Raw genomic sequence first — 20,422 nt, forward strand, 5'->3', positions numbered from 1 at the left:
CACTACACTACACTACACAACACAACAGAGACCAGCTGGAACAGGGAGGGAATATAAAGCAGAATAAATGCACAACACAACACTACACTACACAACACTACCAACACATCACTACACAACACTACACAACAAAACACAACACAACAATACAGAATAAAACACTACACAACAGAGACCAGCTGGAACAGGGAGGGAATATAAAGCAGAATAAATGCAAAAAGAGACAAGGTAGAAAGCAGTACAGCGCTTTAGAACAGCTGCCAGGCCAAGTGACTAATTTACTGTAGGCAACAAGCTAACTAACTAATAGCAAAACTAGCGCCTCTACACTGCATGAGCCTAATGTCGGCTTAATTTTTCCATAATGAAGAACTCCTTCAAATGTTTGTACTTGAGAATGTTACAGCAGCACACTGAATGAGTCTAACTGTTTTCCCATTGTTGATTTACTTCACATGATTTCACGTTTCATGTGTGAGAAGGCCTTACATCGGAAACAATTGAATTCATCACACACAAAGGAGTTAAACCCAATCATATCATATTTTGTCTATTTACAGCACACTGAATAAGGAAGGTTCCAATAAATTGTTTTGCATGGAGGAAACAGACGTCTCATTTGCATTTTGGCACTCCAAGCAAGATTATGACTATTTTTACAAAATTACCAGCAGGCTGGATTACTGCTAGATTCATCAAAGATTGCAAGTACTGTATAGAGTACTGCTCTATTTCATATGAATTTGTATGCTGGGGATGTTGTGGCACCGTGTGGTTCAGTTGATAGAGAATGGTGCCTACAATGCTACAGTAGGGTTGTGAGTTCGATTTCCACGGGACTCAAATATGAGAAAAGAAAATGTATGCGCTCACTACTGTAAGTTGCTCTCGGGAAGAGCATCCGCTAAATGTATGTTTTGTCCACATGGCATAGCTGAACAGCTCATATAACGCATAACTATGTTCTATTGAATAAGATTGTGATGCAGGAAACTACAAACAAATCCTGAGTAAATGTTTTCTGAATGAGTATGAATATTCAATTTCATATGCAAACTGTTCCCAAGTTTACATTTAGTAAACTTGTGTGAAAATGTAAATGAGTATAGAGATTACTGTAGCCAGGCACACAAAATGAAGATCAAAGACATTTGGATGTATACATATGCATTAGCCACTGTATGCTCCCAGAGATATCTCCATGCTATTTTAGAGATGTGCTGTCTTTGTTGTCCAACTTCTTTTAAAGAACAAAACCATTTTTCCTTCCATTCTATTGCGTTTAATGACTGAAACCACTCCATACTCCTTGTTACGAAAACCACATAGCCTCAATTCCTAGCACCCCTGGAACTATAGGTGGGCTTATATCGAACACTATAACCCTCCATCTTGCTCACTCTTATACACAGAGCACTTTAATCATTCACATTCTCCTCGCATCTCTCTTTTTTAGTGCTCTTTTCAACATCTCTGTTCTGTGGGATAGGGAGTTACCATGGGAAATGGACATCTGAAAGCGAAAAACAACAACGGTGATGCCTCAACAAAGGCAGCTCAGCGGGTAGGCAGTGTTACTGGACTCACTTCTGTGAAATGTAATTCCACCGGTGACTCTTTGACGCTGACTGTGTGAGTAGGAATCATCTCCATTAACGTTTGTATGAGTGCATTGCAATTATACACTGTGATGCATTCACAGTGTGTCTTACGGCATGCAAATAGAAACAGATATCAATAGAGAGATTGGACACTGCTGGTTTTACAAATGAGCCTTAATGTTTGAATCACTTCAGCATTTGCAGTAGCGATTCATTAGAACATAATCAACTACGGGCAAACAATTATGAACGCTTTCGCAAATATCGGTAGCAACACAACAACACAATACCCAAAAGGCTGAGACCCAATATCTTTGGAATTTCCTGGACATTGTCAACACAGGAGACTAGTATAGGTTTGGATTTAATCTGGGGTGAGAAATAGAAAATTAAATGTGTATTGAGCTGTAAATAAATAAGTCTACACTTGAGTAGAGAGGTTTTCCCAAGACCGCTACAATATGTTGCTGGAAAAATCAAACCCTTTGGGTTACCCAGCTTTAGAAATAGTGTGTGTGTCCAAAATGGTACCCTCTTCACTAAAATGCACTACTTTTAACAGGCTCTGGTCAGAAGTAGTGCACTATGTAGGGAAGAGGGTGCCATTTTGGATGCAACCATGGGGAAACAAGGGGTTCACTCAAAAGAGTGGAATTTAGGACATTTTCAAGATGCATCTATCTAAACATGAAAGTACTAGTCCCAAATAAATGGATGGAGCTACATTTCTAAAGAAGAGATGAGTGTGATTTCTCACAAAATAGTAAAAGGAAAGCTTTGTCCTTGAATTTACAAAGCTGGTCAATATAAAGGCTTTTGGGTATTGTGGAGGCACATGTCACTCAACACACAGTGATACGTTTCCATTGACAGAATACAGTCCGTAGTGTGTGCAGCAAATGGCTGGAAACCCTTTGAAGCTCAGGTTCTCCCTGTCAGTCAGTCAGACTCTTGTGTTTAAAAGCCTTTTTACCTGACAGGACATCTGATACGGCCATTAAATAGCCCAGTGGTTCATCTAAGTGTAGTCTGTCAGCGGTGCACTGGGGTGTGATCCTTATGGTTAGTGCGTGCGCGAGTGCTTGTGTGAAATCCTTCTCACGGGCAGTGCCCTCAGTACAAAAGGTCTACAATTCCTTGTTGTCTTTGTCTTAGTGCTCTCTCACCATATCGGTTAATAATTAGCTAGTCTATAAAAGCGTTATGAGTCAGTGTTTCTCCTTTGTGTATTTTGAAATCAAATGTTTCGGATGCAAGCTCTTTTACCCTTTTCACAAATGAGCTGTGGATCATGTGAAGGATATCTCTAAATGGTTCCATGGGTGAAGGAACATGCAATACTACACATTTCAAATTGCTTTCATGCCAACAAACCAGCGTGTTGTTGTTGTGTCTGTTGGTCTAAGGCCTATGTACTGTATGTGTCCTTGGCGGTTGGCTCAAAGGCAGATTCCCACAGCTACAATATAGCCCACACATCCTCTTCTGGCATACCTTCTACAACAGTATGTACTGGAGGTCTTTGTCCAATGAGGGATGAGCTATGTAGCAGCAAGCCAGTGACTTTAACATTATTACGGGCTTAGGATTTTCTCTCGATTGTGTCGAGGCACAGATCTGGGGATGGTACCAAAAAATGTCTGCAGCATTGAAGGTCCCCAATAACACAGTGGCCTCCATCATTCTTAAATGGAAGAGGTTTGGAACCACCAAGGCTCTTCCTAGAGCTGGCCGCCCGTCCAATCTGAGCAATCAGGGGAGAAGGGCCTTGGTCAGGGAGGTGACCAAGAACCCAATGGTCACTCTGACAGAGCTCCAGAGGTCCTCTATGCACTGTATGTGGCAGGTTGCTTGGCCACCACTCAGTAGGCCCCCTGTGGATGCCTTTCAGAACCCATTTTAAAACCCCACCTGTTTCATTTTGGTTGTCAGTGGCTCATTTGTTAATTCCCTTTTTCTATTGAGCAACGATTTTTGGTTTCTTATTGGGGAACCTAACAACAGTTATTACCATATAAATGCAACATGATAACATCTCTCACACCAGCGGGTTTAGCAGATGAGAGTGATTATGTTGACCTTAATGCATTTATTTTGTGTGATATGAACCCATTGATTCTTGAAGAATATAATGTATTGAAATACCTTGTGAGCTTAGTTCAACTGTTGTACCCCTCAGAATTTAAAATATAAACTTGTTTTACTCCATGGTTTGTTCACAAAGTAAATGTAAACAACCACTGTATAGTCTAAAAACATGTTTTTGATATGATGGATGGTCAGTCCTTGCATCCATAGCATACTGTAGACTAAGGATTTGAGAGTGGTTGCATTTCTCCAGCCCAATCCCTCAACTTTTTACTGAAACTGTGGCAGGGAGCACACTTGGTTAATTGCTCAATTAAGGATTGGCACTTAAAAATCCTTTAATCAAGTAATAGTGTTATTACATGGTGCAATCCTCTAGTGAATGAGTTACTTTTGTGCCATTAATATCAAGAAAAACTTCTGAAGTGAAGAACAAAATTCATAGTATTGCAAACAAAAATAATCATATTGAAAGCAAAACATAAAACCAAAAATATTGATTGCATAACAAAATATTGCAAGGAAATAAATTCCACATGTGAGAACAAATTAATTGTAAGTGAAGGCAATATAGTTTGCAGGGATTTTTTTGGGGAGATATCATGATTGAATAAAACGCCTTCCTCTTTCCTGCAATTTTCCCTATCTTTAGTTATGTTACCCTTGCCTTTGCTATCGATGCTTTTTTTCTCCAGTTGCAAGTTTTGGCACATCCATTCCAGCAATATAGCATCCTACATCTCTCTGCTGCTTTTTCTCAATGCGGCTGGAAGTGGTGAAAAATAAACTTGTGATTTATTTTTTTTTTTTGTAAGAGTGTGTGTGTGTGTGCGTGCGCCCCAAGTATTGGCAGACTTTGTAAAAAAAATAAAAAAAACAGTTAAACGCTAGCGTGGGGGCATCCTGAATGGCTCAGCTAGCATGTTGGTTTTAGGCTGCAGACCATGCATCATGGCACAGAGCCAATCTTTGACTTGACATTTATTGTTATCTCAAGTTTTGGCGTCTTCCAAAAATTGCGGCCACGAATCCACCATATATATATAGTTCGAAAGAATAAGATGAAGCTACAGTAACATGGATAACTACTTGAAGCTACAGTAACATGGATAACTACTTGAAGCTACAGTAACATGGATAACTAATGAATGATATGTGTTTTTCTACATCGTAATGTACACGGTGAAGCCTTTGGTAGGTAGGCTGCTTGGAGGCTTTTGGTTTCAATATGGCAAAGCCAAATCAGTCAGAGCCCATGGTTCTCACACGGGAAGTGAAATGATAGGCTTGCTCATGATCAAGGACGCCGCAAATGACATGTAACTATAAGTTCCTTGAATTTTATTTTGCGGCTGCCTTTCCATTATATGTATAGACACTTGTAGTTTTAGCTAACGTTACACCTACCAAAGCAGTGGAGTATGTAGTGAAGCAAAACTTGTGGTCAAAACCATTCATCTTGGGGCAAAAGGGGAACGGGTTTGCAAAATGCTATCATATCACGTATTTATACGATTTATAATTTGGTCATGCATAAACAAAATGTATACAGACTAGTTAAAAAATAAGTGACAATTGAAAAATTATTCAATGGATTACGATAATTGTCTAGTAAAAGTTTGTAACACAAGTTTGCACCCCTATTTTGATTTGCTCAATGGCACAGGTGGCCTAGTTGACGCCAGGCTGTTTGGCTCATCTCGGTCATGAAGAGGAATAACTGTGCATCTGTTTCTGATGAATAAACAATGTCATGCTGATGGGGGGGTAGCAGTCAAATAAAACCCAGCCCTGAAACAAAAAGTAGGTTGAAAAGAATGTGTATAATAGAATAGACATTACGTGGATTTGCCACTTCAAGTCCAAATATATCATACTTTTAACTAAACAACGACTTAATTGACGTAAAAGTCTAGTGAATCTCTGTCCATGGTCTTAAATCTCGAAAAAGTACATTTCTACTGGTGTAGGTGTTTAAACCAGTGATTTAAAATAGCTGTCCAGTGTTTCCACATTTCTATGAAATATGATCTGTAATTAATTACAATATGAGTTAAATAGTTTTCATTACAAAATTAAGTATACTATTGTAATTAAGTACATTAAAAAGCAGCTTATTTTGAGGAAATAGCAAGTATTATTTTAAGTGTTTTCCCCCCTCAAATGTATACTTTGGACACAAATACAATTATGTGATGAGTCAACATCATTATTTGGGTATGAGTTAACAGATTATGAGCTTTTAAAAGTGCCATTTTCACTGGACAGTTACTTCAAACCCATCGTTTTCTCTTGTCGCCACAGGCTAAACAGGTACAGTAAGTGGTTGGCTGGGTAGGTGCTATCCCATGCAAGGTCGTCGTCCGGTTTGTTATTTTGTAAGTATTGTAAAGTTGGGGCCAATATTAATTTATTCGATGATATATCAGTCTCCCTCGCTCCTCACTGCCACCGCGACGGCCTACCCTTCTCACAAATAACTATATAGAGTTAAACTAATCATGACACAGACTAAATGTTAAAAAATGTTAGTTGATAGCAGACAACATTAAGTCCAAGAATTTGTATAGTTTATTGGTTTTGAAGTCTGTGCTTAATAATGGGCACTTTAAAATATGTGATACTGATCAGAGGCTGGGCTGTAGAGGTGTGTCTATTTCTCTCTCAGCTCTCTCTCAACTGTTCCTCCTCGAGTCGGAACCAGTCGCATGGCGTGAGCAGAGCGCTTCACAGAGCGGACGCACAGGCAGGCAGCACAGAGAGAGGCACACGCGAATTATTTACCGAGCTAGAGGAGGACAGGAATAGTCGCTCTCCTCCGGCAGCATCATTTCGTTTTGAACATGCATTTGAGGACCAGAAGACACAGTGGAATGATTTTACAGCTCGCCGTCCTTCTCTGGTGTTCACATGGGGCAATTGGAAAAGGTGAGCACACGCAACAAGATTCCTGCAACTTAAGCAGAGAGGGATGGCGTGGAATTTGCTGTATTGCGTTTATTAAAACAAGTTTTTTTCTCTGCTTTCTATATAATCTGAGTGATTTAATAGAGTGGTTTATTTGTTACTTGTAGTATGGGGATATAAACCTTTAGGCAACTTTTTGTTGACAAATTACCACAGTCAGCGGTGACATTATTGATGTGTATTCGTTTGGGCGTTGAAGTTAATGTGTTAAACCTCTTGCGCCGAGTGGTTGAATATGTTTTTCAGAGTATTATTTTGCCTGTTATGGATTAAACAGAGCTTTCCCTTTAGCCATGTGGACACCCGCCATGCATGATGATGTTCTGACTTGACAGAAATGCGCAGCAAGCCCATCCAGCGTGTCAAAAGGAAACATGCATTGAGCTGTCAGAGTTTGCAGTGCAGGGAAAATCAGTGTCATATATTTTTAGCAGCTGTTATTATTAGGTTATAACCCTGCGGTTAAGTGTAATGGTTATGGTATCAGTGCTTGTCCCCGCAAATATGTATTTGCTACACCAAATGCGACAAATGATACAATTATGCACTTGAAGATACAGTATTATAAAGAGTAGCCTATTAGAAGCTTGGCCACTGCGTATATAGTCGATCATAGGTTGCATTAACCAACATTCAAAAGGACAATGCATGTGTTCTTTTCTTAATTTCCCACATACTGCGTAATCTCCTGAACAAGCTTATTTTCAACGGGGTCCCACGGAATGGTATGTGTGTATATATATATATATATGTGTGTGTGTGTGTGTGTGTGTGTGTGTGTGAGAGAGAGAGAGAGAGAGAGAGAGAGAGAGAGAGAGAGAGAGAGAGAGAGAGACAGAAATGGTCCAGTAAACTAGTGCTTGTGTAAATTAACCCCACTGATCATCAGTGTAGCCATGGTTGATGCTTCGATTCTTTAGGTGCGTTTTGCAGACAATCATAATGCATTACAGGACCAATGGACATAGGTTACAGCTGGCAAATGGCAAGAAAACACAATATTACAATTTCACAGATAATTGTAGATGAAAGGTGGGGTAATGGAATGGTCTCTCAGTTACTGTAAATTTAGAGAAATAAATGTAAAACAAGTTTTAATTCAAAGTCATTTTGCATGCTGTGCCTACAGGCAACACCATGTGATCTCTCTTCAACTAACATGGCACCTGTCTATTTATGGTGTGTGTGTGTGTGTGTGTGCGTGTGCATGTGTTTGTATGTGTGTGAGCGTGTGTGTGTGTACAACATGGAGAGAGACAGAAGTGTATATATAGAGAGAGCCAGAGAGGAAGAGGCTGAAAGAGAGAGCGAGAGGTAGAGAGAGAGGTAGAGAGAGAGAGAGTTGTAGAGGTAGAGAGAGGTAGAGAGAAACATTTTAATATATTTTTATTTAACCTTTATTTAACTAGGCAAGTGAGTTAAGAACACATTTGTATTTACAATGAAGGCTTCCCAAAAGGCAAAAGGCCTGCGGGGACGGGGGCTGGGATTAAAAATAAATAAAATAAAATATAGGACACAACACACATCATGACAAGAGTGACAACACAACATTACATAAAGAGAGACCTAAGACAACAACATAGCATGGCAGCAACACATGACAACACAACATGGTAGCAACACAATATGACAACAAAATGGTAGCAACACAACATGGCAGCAGCACAACATGGTAGCAGCACAAAACATTGTACAAACATTATTGGGCACAGACAACAGCACAAAGGGCAAGAAGGTAGACACAACAATACATAATGCAAAGCAGCCACAACTGTCAGTAAGAGTGTCCATGATTGAGTTTTTGAATGAAGAGATTGAGATAAAACTGTCCTGTGTTTGTTGCAGCTCGTTCCAGTCGCTAGCTGCAGCGAACTGAAAAGATGGGTGACCTGCAGCTTTGATATGTGCTGAGAGAAAGACAGTGTACCTTCTAGCCATACTCCCAAGTACTTATATGAGGTGACTACCTCAAGCTCTAAACCCTCAGAGGTAGTAATCACACCTGTGGGGAGAAGGGCATTCTTCTTACCAAACCATATGACCTTTGTTTTGGAGGTGTTCAGAACAAAGTTAAGGGCAGAGAAAGCTTGTTGGACACTAAGAAAGCTTTGTTGTAGAGTGTTTAACACAACATCCAGGGAGGGGCCAGCTGACTGTATCATCTGCATATAAATGGATGAGAGAGCTTCCTACTGCCTGAGCTATGTTGTAGATGTAAATTGAAAAGAGCGTGGGGCCTAGGATCGAGCCTTGAGGTACACCCTTGGTGACAGATAGTGGCTGAGATAGCAGATGTTCTGACATTATACACTGTGCTCTTTGAGAGAGATAGTTAGCAAACCAGCCAAAGACCCCTCAGAGACATCAATACTCTTTAGCCGGCTCACAAGAATGGAATGGTCTACTGTATCAAAAGCTTTGGGCTTGTCAATAAAAATAGCAGCACAACATTGCTTAGAATCAAGGGCAATGGTGACATCACTGAGGACCTTTTAGAGAGTCATAGAGGTAGAGAGAGATAGAGGTAGAGAGAGAGACAGAGGGGAAGAGACAGAAAGGAAGATACAGAGAGGAAGAGACATAGAGGTAGATCGAGAGAGTCAGAGAGGTAGAGAGAGGTAGAGGTAGAGAGAGAGAGAGATAAAGAGGCAGAGGGAGAGAGAAAGATGTAGGGAGAGAGAGCGAGAGAGACAGAGGGAGAGAGAGAGAGCGAGAGACATGGAGGGAGAGAGAGAGACATAGAGATAGAGACAGAGGTAGAGAGAGAGAAAGAGAAACATAGATATAGAGGTAGAGAGAGGGAGGTATAGAGGAGATGGACCCACTGGTTTCCCTCTAGGTTATAGATAGCTGGTAGTCCCATCCACCAAACTACCAGGTGTGAAACAGGGAATAGACTCAGGGGCTATTTTAATTTGGTATACAGCAGACCTAACTCACTCTATTAAATTGATCAAAGCAGGAACGTTTTACATTTGGCTAGAAATTCAAAAGGAAATTATTTCAACAGAGGAAAATGTCATCCTGCGTGCTACCTATATCCCCCCCACCGGAATCCCCATACTTTAATGAAGACAGCTTCCCCATCCTGGAGGGGGAAATCAATCATTTCCAGGCCCAGGGACATGTACTAGTCTGTGGCTACCTACATGCCAGAACTGGACAAGAACCTGACACCCTCAGCACACAGGGGGACAAACACCTACCTGGAGGTGACAGAATTCCCTCCCCCATATGCCCCACTAACTATGACAATATAACCAACAAAACGGGTCACAATTCCTGCAGCTCTGTCACATGCTGCATATGTACAGTCGTGGCCAAAAGTTTTGAGAATGACAGAAATATTAATTTTCACAAAGTCTGCTGCCTCAGTGTCTTTAGATATTTTTGTCAGATGTTACTATGGAATACTGACGTATAATTACAAGCGTTTCATAAGTGTCAAAGGCTTTTATTGACAATCACATGAAGTTGATGCAAAGAGTCAAAATTTGCAGTGTTGACCCTTCTTTTTCAAGACCTCTGCAATCCGCCCTGGCATGCTGTTAAATAACTTCTGGGCCACATCCAGACTGATGGCAGCCCATTCTTGCATAATCAATGCTTGGAGTTTTTCAGAATGTGTGGGGTTTTGTTTGTCCACCCGCCTCTTGAGGATTGACCACAAATTCTCAATGGGATTAAGGTCTGGCGAGTTTCCTGGCCATGGACCCAAAATATCGATGTTTTTTTCCATGAGCAACTTAGTTATCACTTTTGCCTTTTGGCAAGGTGCTCCATCATGCTGGAAAAGGCATTGTTTGTCACCAAACTGCTCCTGCATGGTTGGGAGAAGTTGCTCTCGGAGGATGTGTTGGTACCATTCTTTATTCATGGCTGTGTTCTTAGGCAAAATTGTGAGTGAGCCCACTCCCTTGCCTGAGAAGCAACCCCACACATGAATGGTCTCAGGATGCTTTACTGTTGGCATGACACAGGACTGATGGTAGCGCTCACCTTCTTCTTCTCTTGTCTTCTTCTATTTTTTCCGGATGCCCCAAACAATCGGAAAGGGGATTCATCAGAGAAAATGACTTTACCTCAGTTGTCAGCAATCCAATCCCTGTACCTTTTGCAGAATATCAGTCTGTCCCTGATGGTTTTCCTGGAGAGGTGGCTTCTTTGCTGCCCTTCTTGACACCAGGCCATCCTCCAAAAGTCTTCACAATACTGTGCATGCACATCACTGTGCATGCAGATGCACTCACACTTGCCTGCTGCCATTCCTGAGCAAGCTCTGTACTGGTGGTGTCCTGATCCTGCAGTTGAATCAACTTTAGGAGGCGGTCCTGGCACTTGCTGGACTTTCTTGGGCGCCCTGAAGTCTTCTTCACAACAATTGAACCGCTCTCCTTGAAATTCTTGATGATCCAATAAATTGTTGATTTAGGTGCAATCTTACTGGCAGCAATATCCTTGCCTGTGAAGCCCTTTTTGTGCAAAGCAATGATGAAGGCACGTGTTTCCTTGCAGGTAACCATGGTTGACAGAGGAAGAACAATGATTCCAAGCACCACCCTCCTTTTTAAGCTTCCAGTCTGTTATTCAAACTCAATCAGCATGACAGAGTGATCTCCAGCCTTGTTCTCGTCAACACTCACACCTGTGTTAACGAGAGAATCACTGACATGATGTCAGCTGGTCCTTTTGTGGCAGGGCTGAAATACAGTGGACATGTTTTTTGGAGATTCAGTTAATTTGCATGGCAAAGAGGGACTTTGCAATTAATTGCAATTCATCTGATCACTCGTCATAACATTCTGGAGTATATGCAAATTGCCATAATTTAAACTGAGGCAGCAGACTTTGTGAAAATGAATATTTGTGTCATTCTCAAAACTTTTGGCCACGACTGTATATATATATATGTTTACTGCTCCAGGGATATAATTAGTTTATATTATATTATATTATATATATTATATATTATTTACTATTAATATATACTTTTCCCTCTTTATGCGATACGCACTGCAGAGAACACTGGAAGAAGAATTATCACTAAATTATCAATGAACTATTGTAATGTGTGTCAATTAATCCCATAAGGGATGGGTTGCCAACTGGCAATTTTACACGAATTTTTTTTTAAATTCGTCATTCATTCAATAGCTCTCTTTTTAATATTTAACACAAGGAGAGAGGACAGGAGAACGCCTATGTGTTACGGTTTTCTTGTGTCGAAAGAGAGGAGGACCAAACTGCAGCGTGGTTATTTCGATACATCTTTAATTAAAGATAAACACGAACAATACAAAACGTAACGTGACAAACCGAAACAGCCCTATCTGGTGCAAACAAACACAGAGACAGGACCCACAAAACACTCAAAGAATATGGCTGCCTATGGTTCCCAATCAGAGACAACGATAAACACCTGCCTCTGATTGAGAACCACTCCAGGAAACCATAGACTTTTCTAGACAACCCCACTAACCACAATCCATAACCTACAAAAAAAACCTAGACAAAACACACCACATAAATAACCCATGTCACACCCTGGCCTGACCAAAACAATAAAGAAAACACAAAATACTAAGACCAGGGCGTGACACTATGGTTGATTTCACCCCCCAGAGTCAGGGTCAGAAGTTATAAACCTGGAAGGAACAAGAGTTGCTTCCAACATTCTAGTGTTCTTAGGAGCCGCTGTAAATAAATTACGCTCTTGTTTAGAGGAGCAGAACACTGCAACATGATTGGATGAGAGAGGATCAGTCGGATAATATCGGATCAGTAACAAAGCATTATTGTACACTTGTTCATGTGACATTTCACCATGGTAGGCTTTGAGTGGACTCCTACTATAGCTCATCTCTTGTCAGTAGTACTGTAGACTACTTTATCACTGACCTCAACCCATAGTCTCTCAGAGCGTTCACAGTCAGCCCAATGACACCCTTATCAGATCACAGCATAATCACAGTCTCCTTGAACAGAGCAATTCTCAATCATGAGGCATCAAAGCCAAAGGAACTGAATAATATTAACAAATGCGATAGATGGAAGGAAAGTAGTGTGGAAACCTACCAAAAAACAATTATGCACAGCAAATTCAATCCCTTTTTAGACAACTTCCTGGACAAAACATTGTAAGAGTGAAGGTGTAAACTTGGCAGTAGAAAACCTAAACAGTATATTTGACCGCTCAGCTTCCCTAGCTAATCTAAACATTTCAAACAGAAAACTGAAGAAAATGAACAACAATGACAAATGGTTTGATGAAGAATGCAAAAAGCCTATGAAAGAAATTGAGAAACCTATCCAACCAAAAACATGAAGACCCAGAAAACTTGAGTCTACGCCTTCACTATGGTGAATTACTAAAACAATACAGAAATGCACTATGGAAAAAGAAGAAACAGCACATCAGAAATCCGCTCAATGTAATTGAAGAATCCATAGACTCTAACTTCTTCTGGGAACATTGGAAAACACCAAACAAACAACAACACCAAGAGTTATCTATCCAAAATGGAAATGTATGGGTAAACCACTTCCCCAATCTTTTTGGCCCTAAAAAAGGCAACAAAGTTCAAACAGCAAAAACATATACATGATCAAATACAAATCTTAGAATCATCTATTAAAGAATACCAGAACCCACTGGATTCTCCAATTACATTGAATGAATTACAGGACAAAATACAAACCCTCCAACCCCAAAATGCATGTGGTGTTGATGGTATCCTCAATGACATTATAAAATATGCAGACCACAAATTCCAATTGGCTATACTTAAAAACTTTAACATCATCCTTAGCTCTGGCATCGTCCCCAATATTTAGAACCAAGGACTGATCACCCCAATCCACAGAAGTGGAGACAAATTTGAATAAAAAAACTACCGTGGGATATGCTTCAACAGCAACCCTGGGAAAATCCTCTGCATTATCATTAACAGCAGACTCATACATTTCCTCAGTGAAAACAATGTATTCACCCTGCACACCCTAACTGACAAAAAAAATAAAAAAAAGGAAAAGTGTTCTCATGCTTTGTTGATTTAGAAAAAATGAGGATCTGCTATACAAATTGATGGAAAGTGGTGTTGGGGGAAAAACATACAACATTATAAAATCCATGAACACAAACAACAAAAGTGCGGTTAAAATTGTAAAAAAAAAAAACGTTTTTTTTTCCAAAGGTCCGTGGGGTGCGACAGGGGTGCAGCTTAAGCCCCAACCTCTTCAACATATATTCAGTTGAAGTCTGAAGTTTACATACACCTTAGCCAAATACATTTAAACTCAGGTTTTCACAATTCCTGACATTTAATCCTGGTAAAATCTCCCTGTCTTATGTCATTTAGGATCACCACTATATTTTAAGAATGCAAAATGTCAGAATAATAGAAAGAATGATTTATTTAAATTTTTATTTCTTTCATCACATTCCCAGTGGGTCACAAGTTTACATACACTCAATTAGTATTTGGTAGCATTGCCTTTAAATAGCTTAACTTGGGTGAAATGTTTCAGGTAGCCTTCCACAAGCTTCCCACAATAAGTTTGGCCCATTCCTCCTGACAGAGCTGGTGTAACTGAGTCAGGTTTGTAGGCATTCATGGTTGGGATGATGTTCTTCGGCTTGCAAGCCTCCCCATTTCTCCTCCAAACATAACTATGGTCATTATGGCCAAACAGTTCTATTTTTGATTCATCAGACCAGAGGACATCTCTCCAAAAAGTACGATCTTTGTCCCCATGTGCAGTTGCAAACCGTAGTCTGGCTTTTTAATGGCAGTTTTGGAGCAGTGGCTTCCTCCTTACTGAGTGGCCTTTCAGGTTATGTCGATATAGGACTCGTTTTACTGTGGATATAGATACTTTTGTACCTGTTTCCTCCAGTATCGTCACAAGGTCCTGTGCTGTTGTTCTGGAATTGATTTGCACGTTTCACACCAAAGTACGTTCATCTCTAGGAGACAGAACGCGTCTCCTTCCTATGACGGCTGCGTGGTCCCATGGTGTTTATACTTGCGTACTATTGTTTGTACAGATGAACGATGTACATTCAGGCATTTGGAAATTCCTCCAAAGGATGAATCATACTTGTGGAGGTCTACAATTTTATTTCACAATTAGACCCAGCCCCAGATTACACAGATCCACAAAGAATTCGAAAACAAACCAAATTTTGGTAAACTCCCATATCTATTGGGTGAAAAACCACAGTGTGCCATCACAGCAACAAGATTTGTCACCTGTTGCCAAAAGAAAAGGGCAACCAGTGAAGAGCAAACACCATTGTAAATACAACCCATATTTTGTAGTATTTGCACATAATATGACATTTGAAATATCTTTATTATTTTGGAACATCTGTGAGTGTAATGTTTACTGTTATTTTTTTTGTTTATTTCACTTTTGTTTATTATCTACTTCACTTGCTTTTGCAATGATAACATATGTTTCTCATGTCAATAAAGCCCTTAAATTGAATTGAAATTGAATTGAATTGAGAGAGAGAGAGTGAGACATAGAGAGAGAGATGAGAGAGAAAGAAAGATACAGATGTAGAGAGAGAAAGAGAGAAAGAGGTAGAAAGAGAGAAAGAGAGAGAGAGCTAGAGAGAGATAGAAAGAAAGATATAGAGGTAGAGAGAGAAAGAGAGACAGAGGTAGAAAGAGAGAGGGAGAGAGACATAAAAGTGGAAAGAGAGAGATGTAGGGAGAGAGATATATAGAGGTAGAGAGCTACAGATAAGTAGAGAGAGAGAGAGAGAGAGAGAGCTACAGATAAGCATTGAGAGAGAGATGGGTATGGTGGTTGGTAATGAGATACATATGTATTGTAATTTGAGCAGATGGCTTTACATTTTGCAAGCCCCTGGCCCTCCACTGCTTTACTGCTTGCAGGGGTGGACTGGGACCAGAAATCAGCCCTGGCATTTATAACATCGGCCAATTTTTTCATTGATGCCCAAAATGCCAGATGGCCAGTCCGCCCCTGGCTGCTTGCCACTCTGAGTGCATCCCTGAGTCAGAGTCCTTTGCATCCCAAAAGGCACCCTATTCCCTATATAATGTGCACTACTTTTGACCAGGGCTCATAGGACTCCGGTCAAGAGTAATGCATTATATAGGGAACATGGTGCCGTTCGGGGATACGGTTAGAGCCACAGTGTCAAAGACCCTGCCTGATTCTCTCTATCCAGACACACACACACACACACACACACACACACACACACACACACACACACACACACACACACACACACACACACACACACACACACACACACACACACACACACACACACACACACACACACACACACACACAAACACACACACAGACCATCACTGTCAGGGTGAACAACTGTGACATAAATACATATACAGCACATTTAAAGAGAAGACAATGGCTGTCCTATGTGAGTTTCAGACGCATTGTCAAGGGACATTTTCCAGTTTTTTTTATTGTCACATTTACAAGATAGGTGTTGTGAAATGTGTTTTACAGCCTCCCGGGTGGCGCAGTGGTCTAAGGCACTGCATCACATTGCTAGCTGTGCCACCAGAGACTCTGGGTTCGAGCCCAGGCTCTGTCACAGCCTAGCGTCGTCCGGGTTAGGGAGGGTTTTGCCAGTAGGGATATCCTTGTCTCATAGTGACTCCTGTGGCGGGCAGGGCACAGTGCACGCTGACCAGGTCGCTAGGTGTATGGTGTTTCCTCTGACAGCGGCTGGCTTCCGGGTTGGATGCGCGCTGTGTTAAGAAGCAGTGCGGCTTGGTTGGGTTGTGTTTCGTAGGACGCATGGCTCTCGACCTTCGTCTCTCCTGAGCCTGTACGGGAGTTGTAGCGATGAGAGAAGACAGTCTCATTGGAGAAAATACATATATTTTTTAAAATGGTCAGCCATAGTGGTACCGCACCTCTGGAGCAAATTAGGGTTAACTGCCACATCAACAGAGGGAACAAGGTGCCGTTCGGCTCAGGTATTCAAACCAGTGACCTTTCAATTACTGGCCCAATGCTCTAAACGCTAGGCTACTGTCACGCCCTGGTCTTAGTATTTTGTGTTTTCTTTATTTTTTTGGTCAGGCCAGGGTGTGACATGGGTTTATTTTGTGGTGTGTTTGTGTATTGGGGTTTTTCATAGGTTTTGGGATTGTGGCTTAGTGGGGTGTTCTAGCAAAGTCTATGGTTGCCTGAGGCGGTTCTCAATCAGAGGCAGGTGATTCTCGTTGTCTCTGATTGGGAACCATATTTAGGCAGCCATATTCTTTGAGTGTTTGGTGGGTGATTGTTCTTGTCTCTGTGTTTGTTGTTCACCAGATAGGCTGTATAGGTTTTCACGGTCCGTTTGTTGTTTTTGTATTGTTCGCTTTTCTTCATTATTAAACATGTATGTAAATTACCACGCTGCATTTTGGTCCGACTCTCCTTCGACGGAAGAAAACCGTAACAGCTACCTGTCACCTACTATTCATAATGTATATGTTACCAAATGACAGCAAACCAAAGGATATATATTTTAAAATCTGCAGATGCTGCCTAGCTGACTTTGAGTTGTTTTTCCACCAAAAACATTTTTGTTTTTACTTGATGTGATTGCCATAGAAAATTATAAGCTTTCAATACTTTGATTTAAGCCTATTAAGAAGTCACCTCAATTACAATACTGCATTTTTCTATTCTAACACGGCAGTATATGTTTCCTCCTTTCACATCATGCTTGGCTGGTGCTGTTCACTGTAATTCCAAGCTGCTTCAGTGCATCTGTATCTTTGGAGAACAGGACTTGATATTTGATTTGTTGGCCAGTTGGCAGCATGTATAATCAAACAACTTGCTGACTCATCATACACTAACTGCTTGTCTGAGAAGTCAGTGTAGTACTTTTCATGAGAGGGTCTGCCTGCCCTCCAATGTCAGGTTCCGGTCCGTTGCGGCTCCGTTGGTAAGAGTATGGTGCCGGTAATGCCAAGATTGTGGGTTACATTCTCGTAGGTATCGCATATTGTACTTTCGATGAGGGTGTGCCCTCGACCTCCAATGTCAGGTTATGGTCTACCTAGTTATGTGGTGTGTGAGGCTGTGCTGTCCTGCGTGCTGTGTAAGTATGCGTATCCCTAATATATTCTGAGGCTATTTCATGAGAGTGTCTGCCCTCGCCCTCACCCTCCACAGTCAGGTTAAGGTCTCCTTGTTTATGTTGCTCATGGTTGGATGAAAAAATATAGATGTAGGATCTCAATTTGATCATCCTGTTGCAGGAGAACTTTGACATGTAATACTTGGTTTTCCCCTATGTGAAATGTATCAACCCCTACAAAATTTTAAATTCATTATAATCCACATGATAATTCACATTTACTATTAATGCAGGACTATTTTCCTGCTGTAGCAAACTGGCTCAAATTAACATCCTACATGCGTAGATGCCTATCTATAAAATATTCTGAGTCTATCTCATGAGAGCATCTTACCTTGACCGCCAATATCAGTTGAAGGTTTCCCTGGCTATGCTCCTTACGGGGAGGGGGGGGTACTGTACAGTATGCTGTGTATTGTATAAAGATTAGAGTATCCCTGAATTATTCCAAGACTATCCTCTTATTGGTTGAGGGTCTGAGAGCATCAGGCTTAATCAGAGCTATGCAGCACTTTGGTCCAACACTCAAGACGAGAGAGAGAGAGGCAGCCACCGTAGTCACTGTAGCTGGGGGAAGAACCTTAGTAGTTCTCAGCTGGAGACCTACAGTTGACTGTTTATAGATTGCTCCTTGTGACTCATTTGAACTTGTTTTATATGTGTGTACACAGAGTCCTTTACAATTAAGAGCTCAACACACAGCTACGTGAATTGCTTCTTTTTCATACGGCATGAAAATTGAATTAGGTTGATGCACAAATTCAGTTGGTTATTTGAATATGACCCCGTGTATACAGTGGGGCAAAAAAGTATTTAATCAGCCACCAATTCTGCAAGTTCTCCCACTTAAAAAGATGAGAGAGGCCTGTAATTTTCATCATAGGTACACTTCAACTATGACAGACAAAATGAGAAAAAAAATCCGGAAAATCGCATTGTAGTATTTTTAATGAATTTATTTGCAAATTATGGTGGAAAATAAGTATTTGGTCAAAAACAAAAGTTTATCTCAATATTTTGTTTTATACCCTTTGTTGGCAATGACAGAGGTCAAACATTTTTTGTAAGTCTTCACAAGGTTTTCACACACTGTCACTGGTATTTTGGCCCATTCCTCCATGCAGATCTCCTCTAGAGCAGTGATGTTTTGGGGCTGTTGCTGGGCAACACAGACTTTCAACTCCCTCCAAAGATTTTCTATGGGGTTGAAATCTGGAGACTGGCTAGGCCACTCCAGGACCTTGAAATGCTTCTTACAAAGCCACTCCTTCGTTGCCCGGGCGGTGTGTTTGGGATCATTGTCATGCTGAAAGACCCAGCCACGTTTCATCTTCAATGCCCTTGCTGATGGAAGGAGGTTTTCACTAAAAATCTCACGATACATGGCCCCATTCATTCTTTACTTTACACGGATCAGTCGTCCTGGTCCCTTTGCAGAAAAACAGCCCCAAAGCATGATGTTTCCACCCCCATGCTTCACAGTAGGTATGGTGTTCTTTGGATGCAACTCAGCATTCTTTGTCCTCCAAACACGACGAGTTGAGTTTTTACCAAAAAGTTATATTTTGGTTTCATCTGACCATATGACATTCTCCCAATCTTCTTCTTGATCATCCACATGCTCTCTAACAAACTTCAGACGGGCCTGGACATGTACTGGCTTAAGCAGGGGGACACGTCTGGCACTGCAGGATTTGAGTCCCTGGCGGCGTAGTGTGTTACTGATGGTAGGCTTTGTTACTTTGGTCCCAGCTCTCTGCAGGTCATTCACTAGGTCCCCCCGTGTGGTTCTGGGATTTTTGCTCACCGTTCTTGTGATCATTTTGACCCAACAGGGTGAGATCTTGTGTGGAGCCCCAGATCGAGGGAGATTATCAGTGGTCTTGTATGTCGTCAATTTCCTAATAATTGCTCCCACAGTTGATTTCTTCAAACCAAGCTGCTTACCTATTGCAGATTCTGTCTTCCCAGCCTGGTGCAGGTCTACAATTTTGTTTTTGGTGTCCTTTGACAGCTCTTGGGTCTTGGCCATAGTGGAGTTTGGAGTGTGACTGTTTGAGGTTGTGGATAGGTGTCTTTTATACTGATAACAAGTTCAAACAGGTGCCATTAAAACAGGTAACGAGTGGAGGACAGAGGAGCCTTTCAAAGAAGAAGTTACAGGTCTGTGAGAGCCAGACATTTTGCTTGTTTGTCGGTGACCAAATACTTATTTTCCACCATAATTTGCAAATAAATTCATTACAAATCCTACAATGTGATTTTCTGGATTGTTTTCCCTAATTTTGTCTGTCATAGTTGAAGTGTACCTATGATAAAATTACAGGCCTCTCTCATCTTTGGTGGCTGAGTAAATACTTTTTTCCCCCACTGAATCTTTCCATGACATAGACTGACCAGGTGAATCCAGGTGAAAGATATGATCCCTTATTGATGTCACATGTTAAATCAAATCAAATTAACCTTTATTTATCACATGCGTCGAATACAACGTGTAGACCTTACCGTGAAATGCTTACTTCCAAGCCCTTAACCAACAGTGCAGTTCAAGAAAGAGTTAAGAAAACATTTACCAAAGAAACTAAAGTAAAAAATAATAAAAAGTAACACA

The 20,422-nt window shown here is 40.9% G+C and overlaps 1 protein-coding gene across 3 annotated transcripts in view; it reads left to right on the forward strand.

Annotated features, from left to right (window-relative positions):
- Positions 1-6,390: 6,390 nt before the first annotated feature.
- cntnap3 (contactin associated protein family member 3) overlaps positions 6,391-20,422 on the forward strand; it is a 193,204-nt gene continuing 179,172 nt past the window's right edge. For all 3 annotated transcript variants that reach the window (XM_042326590.1, XM_042326591.1, XM_024430942.2), the window contains exon 1: positions 6,391-6,617. In XM_042326590.1, coding sequence (XP_042182524.1) covers positions 6,533-6,617 — 85 coding nt within the window. In that variant the 5' untranslated portion in view covers positions 6,391-6,532. The remainder of the gene's footprint in view (positions 6,618-20,422) is intronic.

Source organism: Oncorhynchus tshawytscha, linkage group LG09 (genome assembly GCF_018296145.1).
Source record: "Oncorhynchus tshawytscha isolate Ot180627B linkage group LG09, Otsh_v2.0, whole genome shotgun sequence".
NCBI lineage: Eukaryota > Metazoa > Chordata > Actinopteri > Salmoniformes > Salmonidae > Oncorhynchus > Oncorhynchus tshawytscha.